The 10,000-nt window shown below is 42.8% G+C and overlaps 1 protein-coding gene across 1 annotated transcript in view; it reads left to right on the forward strand.

Annotated features, from left to right (window-relative positions):
• The first annotated feature begins 5,831 nt into the window (after nucleotides 1–5,831).
• The window catches only part of xrcc2 (X-ray repair complementing defective repair in Chinese hamster cells 2), a 9,966-nt gene continuing 5,797 nt past the window's right edge, over nucleotides 5,832–10,000 (forward strand). The window contains 2 exon segments of the mRNA XM_028568936.1: nucleotides 5,832–6,008; nucleotides 8,806–8,887. Of these exon segments, the coding sequence (XP_028424737.1) occupies nucleotides 5,988–6,008; nucleotides 8,806–8,887 (103 nt within the window). The 5' untranslated portion in view covers nucleotides 5,832–5,987.

The following is a 10,000-nucleotide window of genomic DNA, read 5'->3' on the forward strand; positions in this document are numbered from 1 at the left end:
GCAAGATGGCCGCGCAGGAAGGCGGTGGGTCCACCAATCAGATACCTCCTGGAGTCAGAGGAACCGTCAGCAGCCAATCACAGCAAAGCAAGGGGAGCGAAGGGGAAAAGGAGGGAAGAGGGGAGGAGCTTACGGAGGACAAACAGCTCTGTCAGGTTGGTTTGAATAGAATAAACTTTATTGTCATTGGTCCTGACTATTAGGGGATCGACCAATCAGTGGCCTGGCAGGTTATCTGTGTCAGGTAATTAATTAATAAGTGCTACAGCTCTGGTTCAGCCTAAAATATTCAGACTTTTAGGTCTGTCTCTCTAACCTGTCTGTCTGTCTGTCTAATTAATCTGTCTGTCTCTAACCTGTCTGTCTGTCTCTCTAACCTGTCCGTCTGTCTGTCTAATTAATCTGTCTGTCTCTAACCTGTCTGTCTGTCTCTCTAACCTGTCCGTCTGTCTAATTAATCTGTCTGTCTCTAACCTGTCTGTCCTTCTCTCTAACCTGTCTGTCCGTCTGTCTAATTAATCTGTCTGTCTCTAACCTGTCTGTCTGTCTCTCTAACCTGTCTGTCTGTCTAATTAATCTGTCTGTCTCTAACCTGTCTGTCTGTCTGTCTGTCTCTAACCCGTCTGTCTGTCTCTAACCCGTCCGCCTGTCTAATTAATTAACCCGTCTGTCTGTCTCTAACTGTCCGTCTGTCTGTTTCTCTAACCTGTCTGTCTGTCTGTCTGTCTGTCTAATTAATCTGTCTGTCTGTCTCTAACCTGTCTGTCTGTCTGTCTGTCTCTAACCCTGTCTGTCGTCCGTCTGTCTAATTAATCTGTCTGTCTCTAACCTGTCTGTCTGCCTCTCTAACCCGTCTGTCTGTCTGTCTAATTAATCTGTCTGTCTCTAACCTGTCTGTCTGTCTCTAACCCTGTCCTGTCTGTCTAATTAATCTGTCTGTCTGTCTGTCTCTCTAACCTGTCTGTCTGTCTAATTAATCTGTCTGTCTCTAACCTGTCTGTCTGTCTCTCTAACCTGTCTGTCTGTCTGTCTAATTAATCTGTCTGTCTCTAACCTGTCTGTCTGTCTAACCTGTCCGTCTAATTAATCTGTCTGTCTCTAACCTGTCTGTCTGTCTCTAACCTGTCTGTCTGTCTAATTAATCTGTCTGTCTCTAACCTGTCTGTCTGTCTCTCTAACCTGTCTGTCTGTCTAATTAATCTGTCTGTCTCTAACCTGTCTGTCTGTCTCTCTAACCTGTCTGTCTGTCTAATTAATCTGTCTGTGTCTAACCTGTCTGTCTGTCTCTAACCTGTCTGTCTGTCTAATTAATCTGTCTGTCTCTAACCTGTCTGTCTGTCTCTCTAACCTGTCTGTCTGTCTAATTAATCTGTCTGTCTCTAACCTGTCTGTCTCTCTAACCTGTCTATCCGTCTGTCTCTTTAACCTGTCTGTCTCTCTGACCTGTCTGTCTAATTAATCTGTCTGTCTCTTTAACCTGTCTCTAACCTGTCTTATCTGTCTCTCTAACCTGTCTGTCTCTCTGACCTGTCTGTCTAATTAATCTGTCTGTCTCTTTAATCTGTCTGTCTCTTTAACCTGTCTCTAACCTGTCTTATCTGTCTCTCTAACCTGTCCTGTCTGTCTCTAACCTGTCTGTCTCTCTGACCTGTCTGTCTAATTAATCTGTCTGTCTCTTTAACCTGTCTGTCTATCTGTCTGTCTCTTTAACCTGTCTCTAACCTGTCTTATCTGTCTCTCTAACCTGTCCGTCTGTTTCTAACCTGTCTTTCAGTCTCTCTAACCTCACCTGTCTGTCTGTCTCTCTAACCTCACCTGTCTGTCTGTCTGTCTCTCTAACCTGTCAAAGTCAAGTTTCATCCATAAAAATGGAAATTACAGTGCTCATACCTGCCTAATATAATACAATATAATACAATATAAAATAATATAATATAAAATAATATAATATAAAATAATATAAAATATTATAAAATAATATAATATAATATAATATAAAATATTATAATATAATATAAAATAATATATAATATAAAATAATATAATATAAAATATTATAAAATAATATAATATAAAATAAAAATACATGAATACAATACAGAATATATAAAACTGTACGTTTAAAGTGCTTGTTGTGCAGATAGTCTGAGGCTTAGTTGGTGTCCCAGGAGGCCTTATCCCACCACTACGTTCCATAACTCTGCCAGTCAGATTACCATGAAGAGGGTTACCTGTCTGTCTCTCTCTAACCTGTCTGTCTCTCTAACCTGTCTCTCCCTAACCTGTCTGTCTCTCCCTAACCTGTCTGTCTGTCTGTCTGCCCCCTGCAGCTCCACCTGTCTGTCTGCAGCCTTCGGCTCAGGTGTCCTCTCTGCACCAAGAAGTTCAGCCGTGCCGTCGCCCTTCGCCTGCATCGCCGACGCCATCACCGTCACCGTGGCAACGGGGCCAACGGTACCCGAGCGAGAGAAGAGGAGACGAACGCCACGGGAGACGGAGAGAGGAGGAGAGACGGGTGGAGGAGACGCAGAAAGCCCCGATGGTGGGCCGACTACCGGACTACACAGAGGAGAGGGGGAAGGGGGGAGGAGGAGGAGGAGAGAGGAGGAGAGAGGGGGGAGGAGGAGGGAGGAGGAGAGAGAGGGGAGGAGGAGAGGAAAGAGAGAGGGGGGGAGGAGAAAGATGGAGTGAGGAGGAGGACAGAGGAGGGAGGAGGAGGAGAGGAAAGAGAGAGGAGGCCGCAGGAGAAAGATGGAGGGAGGAGGACAGAGGAGGGAGGAGGAGAGGAAAGAAAGAGGACGGAGAGGAGGGAGGAGGAGAAAGATGGAGGGAGGAGGACAGAGGAGGGAGGAGGAGAGGAAAGAGAGAGGAGGGGGAGGAGGGAGGAGGAGAAAGATGGAGGGAGGAGTACAGAGGAGGAGGGAGTCTGTGTAAAGGAGGGGGGAGGAGGAGAGGAAAGAGAGAGGAGGGGGAGGAGGGAGGAGGAGAAAGATGGAGGGAGAAGGACAGAGGAGGAGGGAGTTTGTGTAAAGGAGGGGAGAGGAGGAGAGGAAAGAGAGAGGAGGCTGCAGGAGAAAGAGGGAGGGAGTGGGACAGAGGAGGGAGGAGGAGAGGAAATAGAGAGGAAGAGGAGAGGTGGAGGAGAAGAAAAAGAGAAAGCAGGAACAGAGGAACGAGAGAGGAAGAGAAGAGAAAAGGAGGAGGAGCCTCCGAGGCCGAGGAGAAAGAGGGTGGGTCCACCAATCAGATACCTCCTGGAGTCAGAGGAGCTGTCAGCGGCCAATCACAGCAGGGGGAGGAGGACAGAGGAGGGAGGAGGAGAGGAAAGAGAGAGGAGGCAACAGGAGAAAGATGGAGGGAGGAGGACAGAGGAGGAGGGAGTCTTTGTGAAGGAGGAGGGAGGAGGAGAGGAAAGAGAGAGGAAGAGGAGAGATGGAGGAGAAGAAAAAGAGAAAGAAGGAACAGAGGAACAGGAGGTGAACGGAAGAGACAGAAAAGGAGAAAAGGAGGAGAAACAACACTGTGTGAAGGAGGAGGGAGCAGGAACAGAGGAACGAGAGAGGAAGAGAAGAGACAGAAAAGAAGAAAAGGAGGAGAAACAACAATGTGTGAAGGAGGAGGGAGCAGGAACAGAGGAACGAGAGAGGAAGAGAAGAGGAAAGGAGGAGGAGGAGGAGGAGGAGGAGCAGCAGCCTCAGAGGCCGAGGAGAAAGAGGGTGGGTCCACCAATCAGATACCTCCTGGAGTCAGAGGAGCAGTCACATGGTCCGGTAACAGCCAATCAGGACAGAGCCAACGGAGCAAAGAGAAGAGGAAGACCAAGAAAGGTTGTGATTGACAGTCAGGCTGGGGGCGGGGCTTCAGAGAGACAGACAGGCAACATAAACGCAGAGAGACAGACAGAGAGACAGACAGGTTGTTCCAGACAGTCTTTCCTGGTGTACAGAGACGTGCAGAGCCGTCAGGTGAACGTCATCGCTCCCTGCTTTGTCAGACTGCAGCCTCTCCTCTGATTGGTTGATTATTTGATGACAGACAGGTGAGGTCAGATGTATATATTTAAAGGTTTGTGTTAGGTATTTTTCAACCTGGACCATATGCTAGGCAACTAGGACTACAGTTAAAATTAGCCGACTGGCTAACACTGGTGCATTTACAGAAATGTTGATTAATGTGCATTGTCCTAATCAAATAAATAAACAAACAAACATTTAAGTGACTGATTAACCAGACTGTTAACCAGACTCCATGTAATAATCAGGACTTTTAGCGTGTATAGAGCCAGCATATCTCCACCAGACTCCATGTAATAATCAGGACTTTTAGCGTGTATAGAGCCAGCATATCTCCACCAGACTCCATGTAAATAATCAGGACTTTTAGTGTGTATAGAGCCAGCCTATCTCCACATGTAAATGGGTGAATTAAGGGTTTATTTCAACCAAACCAGAGTGGTGATTGTTGGAACAGTGGAACGATGAACCAAGACAACTTTTGGTAGTTTTATTTAGTTTCTGTCCACTTTGAATGAAGTGTGATTTAAGATGATAAAAGTCCTGATTATTTACATGGAGTCTTGTGGAAATATGGTGGCTCTATACACACTAAAAGTCCTGATTATTTACATGGAGTCTGGTGAAGATATGCTGGCTCTATACACGCTAAAAGTCCTGATTATTTACATGGAGTCTGGTGGAGATATGCTGGCTCTATACACACTAAAAGCCCTGATTATTTACATGGAGTCTGGTGGAGATATGCTGGCTCTATACACGCTAAAAGTCCTGATTTTTTACATGAAGTCTGGTGGAGATATGCTGGCTCTATACACGCTAAAAGTCCTGATTATTTACATGGAGTCTGGTGGAGTTTGGTGATGGTGATTTCGGGGCTGTTTCATGTTAAACTAAAAGGATCTAACTCTTTAACTAAAAGGTCTATCTCTGTAGGGATCCATCCCTAATTTTAAGATGTTACATGTTCATCACTTAAGATTTAACTGGCATTATTTTATCAGATGTATCATTTATTGTTCATTAAATAAACTGTGACTGTTGTTTATTTCAGCTCTGTGTTGCACGCAGCAGCTCCATATATGAAATACATAAATATGTTATTGTCTTTAATTGTTCTGTTGTAGTATGTTATAATTTTTTTAACTGTTTCTTTGCTGCTGCAACACCAGAAAGTTATTAGATATTTTACTGAAGCAAAAGTAGAATTTAAACTTAAAGAACCAAAAGTAAAAGTCCTCATTCTGCAGGATAACAAATATTATAATATTCTATTATAATTATTGATGCATTCATGTGTTTAATGACTTTATATTCTGCTGGGTGGTTTGGGAATTCAATAAAGTTTTATCTTTACCTAAAAAAAAAAATGTGTGTGTGTGCATGTGCACGTGCGTGTGTTTTTCTGTGTGTGTTTCTGTTTGTGTGTCAGTGTGTGTTTGTCTGTGTATGTGTGTCATTAAAAAAAAAAATTTTGTTCTTTTTCTACACTTTTCTCGACGTTTTTCTTGATTTTATTCCAATTGTTTGGTCACTTTTTTAATTGTTTTTGTCACCTTTGTTGATGTTTTTTGAAAAGAAACACACGCACACATACACACACAGATACACACATACGAGCACACACACAGTCCAAAAAAAGGTAGAAAAAACGTCCTTCTTTCTTTATACTGTAGCAGTATACGTGGATGTATTAAAGAGAAGTAGTATAATCAACCTCATATCCTATATGTCCTCATATAACGGGCCTGTTGGCTGCACACAGCAGACACATTACGGTAACGGCAGTTTACTCTCCGTCCATTACGGTAACAGCCGTTTACTCTCCGTCCATTACGGTAACAGCAGTTTACTCTCCGTCCATTACGGTAACAGCAGTTTACTCTCCGTCCATTACGGTAATACCGCAGAAACAGGAAGTGATCTCAACAGAAGCGGCAGCGTTTGGTTTTCTGTCTGGAAGATGAAGCTGAAATGACTGAAAGTGGCGCTCAGGTCAGAACATTAACACGTTACTTTACATTAATGTAGCTCTGTTTAAGCAGCACACATTGATTATGTATATAGTCTTTGTTTAATTAAGGCGGGAAGCTATTTCCTTAACGTGAAATATAGTCACCAAATCCACCAGACTCCATGTAAATAATCAGGACTTTTATTATCGTGAAACACACTTCATTCAAAGTAGACAGACACTAAATAAAACTACCAAAAGCCGTCTTGGTTCATCTTTCCACTGTTCCAACAATCACCACTCTGGTTTGGTTGAAATAAACCCTTAATTCACCCATTTACATGTGGAGATATGCTGGCTCTATACACGCTAAAAGTCCTGATTATTTACATGGAGTCTGGTGGAGATATGCTGGCTCTATACACGCTAAAAGTCCTGATTATTTACATGGAGTCTGGTGGAGATATGCTGGCTCTATACACGCTAAAAGTCCTGATTATTTACATGGAGTCTGGTGAAGATATGCTGGCTCTATACATGCTAAAAGTCCTGATTATTTACATGGAGTCTGGTGGAGATATGCTGGCTCTATACACGCTAAAAGTCCTGATTATTTACATGGAGTCTGGTGGAGATATGCTGGCTCTATACACGCTAAAAGTCCTGATTATTTACATGGAGTCTGGTGAAGATATGCTGGCTCTATACATGCTAAAAGTCCTGATTATTTACATGGAGTCTGGTGGAGATATGCTGGCTCTATACACGCTAAAAGTCCTGATCATTTACATGGAGTCTGGTGGAGATATGCTGGCTCTATACACGCTAAAAGTCCCGATTATTTACATGGAGTCTGGTGGAGATATGCTGGCTCTATACACGCTAAAAGTCCTGATTATTTACATGGAGTCTGGTGGTAGGGTGACCAGATTTCCCGGAGCTAAAACCGGGACACTTTGCACGTGACCGTAGTGCTCGTGCACGCACACGCTTTTTAACGTGAACATGTGCCAGCCCAGGTCAGACATATCCACAGACAGTGACTTCATTATTTTGATCGTAGGCTCCTCATCTAATAATAATGTTTTTTCCTGTAAAATTAACAAAAATGCAGCAACAGCCTTTTTCAGAGATTTATGTTGAGATTTTTTCTAAAAAAAGATTCTTAGAAGTGTTATTTATTCCAATAACACAAAAAGAATTACAATTATTTATTGAACATTTTGAGCATAACCACTTCATTTCCTGCATTCTGGTGAATTTTTATGCATACATTTCTACCTTTTTCTGAATCAATGTATACTGCAACCTGCAAATATCTGTAGCCTAGGCATCATTTAGGCTACTCCTACTTCCTGTTTGGCGTCTTTTGGTGAGGAAGTAACCTCCTTAAATGTGCATATGACAATTATTCACCTCAATGATACATTAATTCATTTTAATTTATAATAGACCCCTGGACTGTAATATTTCAGATGTGTTTGAGCAAGATTTCTGCTCATGTCCAAAACTTTGTGCACCTTCAAAATACAGTATATGTGTTCTCTGTGATTTGGAGGAGACGATGAGTCGTGAAAGTGAGAAAAATAAAGTTAGGTTAGTAGAGAAGAATAAAGAATAAAGTCACTATATTTCAGAAACTAATCTATACCTGCACCATATAGTCTGCTGTGCATTACATGATTGCTCTGCTGATACAGCAGATCTCAGACCTCCTGACTGACACAGAGTCCCGTTTGGGTCTCTGAATGAGACAAATCGTTTAGCTAGAGAAGTGACTGAACGCTGCTCTACATCGGAGGTGGAAAACGGAAACTACAGAAATAAACGGGGCACAAACGCAACACATCTACCGCAGCATGGCCACAGCTGAGCGCGTCCATGAACCTGAAGCTGCGCTGCATTTTACAGAAAGAGTGGACACAAGCAGGTCTGCTGCAGAGCTCCGTGTGTCTGAGTCTGAACCGTAGACTGGAAACATCACGTCACAGGAACTTCAAACTAAATCATTAGCATTGCGCTCCTAAACTTTGTGTTGATGGCATCAATGTAGGTTATTACACTGATTTGGCTAGGATTCCTCCCAAAACTTCACCCGACTTTCCTCACGTAGAGACGGTTGCTATGTGATAGCAACAAACACAACATGGTCGGACCCCGCACGTAGCTGCCCCTTCTATTCGCCTCGGAAAAATAAACTGGACAAAGTTACATTCGGGGCTAAACTCAAAACATTCGGGGCTGAAGACCCGGCAAAATTTGTGGAGATATACTGGCTCTATACACGCTAAAAGTCCTGATTATTTACATGGAGTCTGGTGGAGATATGCTGGCTCTATACACACTAAAAGTCCTGATTATTTACATGGAGTCTGGTGGAGATATGCTGGCTCTATACACGCTAAAAGTCCTGATTATTTACATGGAGTCTGGTGGAGATATGCTGGCTCTATACACGCTAAAAGTCCTGATTATTTACATGGAGTCTGGTGGAGATATGCTGGCTCTATACACGCTAAAAGTCCTGATTATTTACATGGAGTCTGGTGGAGATATGCTGGCTCTATACACACTAAAAGTCCTGATTATTTATATGGAGTCTGGCGATGGGGAGTCATTTAGACACCAATGCATGGGGAAATGGGGTCCAGGTTGAAAACCCCCGAAACTATCCTTCTATAATTACTCACATAGGCGTAATTTACAGTTACAATAATCAAAACTGGCCAGTGCAACCCACCCAAAAAACTGTGTGTGTGTGTGTGTGTGTGTGTGTGTGTGTGTGTGTGTGTGTGTGTGTGTGTGTGTGTGTGTGTGTGTGTGTGTGTGTGTCTGCAGCTGTTTGCCCGTCTGGAGCCTCGGCGTTGTCTGAAGGATGTTGAACCTCGCCTGTTTCCTGACGACGGAGGACCCGACCACGGTGACTGGCCACGCCCACTTACTTCCTGTCAGCACACGTCACATGACATCACTGCCCCAAAAACATTAAAAACATTAAAACCATGCATCAGGAGCCACATGATTGATGTTTTTATTAACTGTGCGGAGCACACATATGATTGTTGCACCTAGGAGACTTTGTACGAAGGTGTTTTCACTGATTTTGACTTTAATAAGTGCAACATATTTCCAAAAGTCAACGAGGAATCGTGTTAAATAACCCTGATTTCTATATTGACCAAATAATAGTTATGATTTTTGTAGGTTTTTTTTTCTCTACTTTTTTTTAAGGCTTTTTTTGAAAGTTCTTTTTAGGTTATTTTAATGTTTTTTTTTAAGGATTTTTTTGATTATTATAATTATTGTTTCTTTCTATTTTTATTATTTTCCCGTCAAATGAATTGGCTTTTTGAGGGGCTTAACACATTCAAAAACTCACCAAATTTGGCGCGAGCATCAAGTCTGGTGAAAATGTACGTATTACGCACAAAAATGGCTCGCTAGCGCCCCCTAGGAAGTTAATAAAATTGAGCCCCTGCAGTGCGTTTAACATAGACTCACGAAACTTGGTACACATATGTAACGTGTCAAGATGTACAAAAACCTTCATTAGAGCCATACCCTAAACCCAACAGGAAGTCCGCCATTTTGAATTAAATGTTCGAAATTAGTGCGATTTTGGCCATTTCCAAATGTCGTACTTTAACGAACTCCTCCTAGAGATTTCATCCGATCAACTTCAAACTCGGTCTGTGCCATCTTAAGACGTTAAAGATGAAAAGTTGTTAAAAGAAAAACATTTCGTCATAGGGCGTGGCCGTGGTGGGGCGGCCATTTTGTGCGTTTCGCCGCCGAAACAGGAAGTGGGTGTAACTCGAGTGTACGTTGTCCGATTACCTCGAAACTTTTCAGGATTCATAAGAGTCCGACCCTGAGGACAAATAAAGTCCGATATTTACTTAAAGTCATAGCGCCCCCTAGTGGCAACAGGAAGTAGGCCTAAAAGTCAAGGTGCTATACTTTAACGAACTCCTCCTAGAGATTTCATCCGATGGACTTCAAACTTGGTCTGTACCATCCCAACACCTTAACG

Source organism: Perca flavescens, chromosome 22, assembly GCF_004354835.1.
Source record: "Perca flavescens isolate YP-PL-M2 chromosome 22, PFLA_1.0, whole genome shotgun sequence".
Classification (NCBI taxonomy): domain Eukaryota; kingdom Metazoa; phylum Chordata; class Actinopteri; order Perciformes; family Percidae; genus Perca; species Perca flavescens.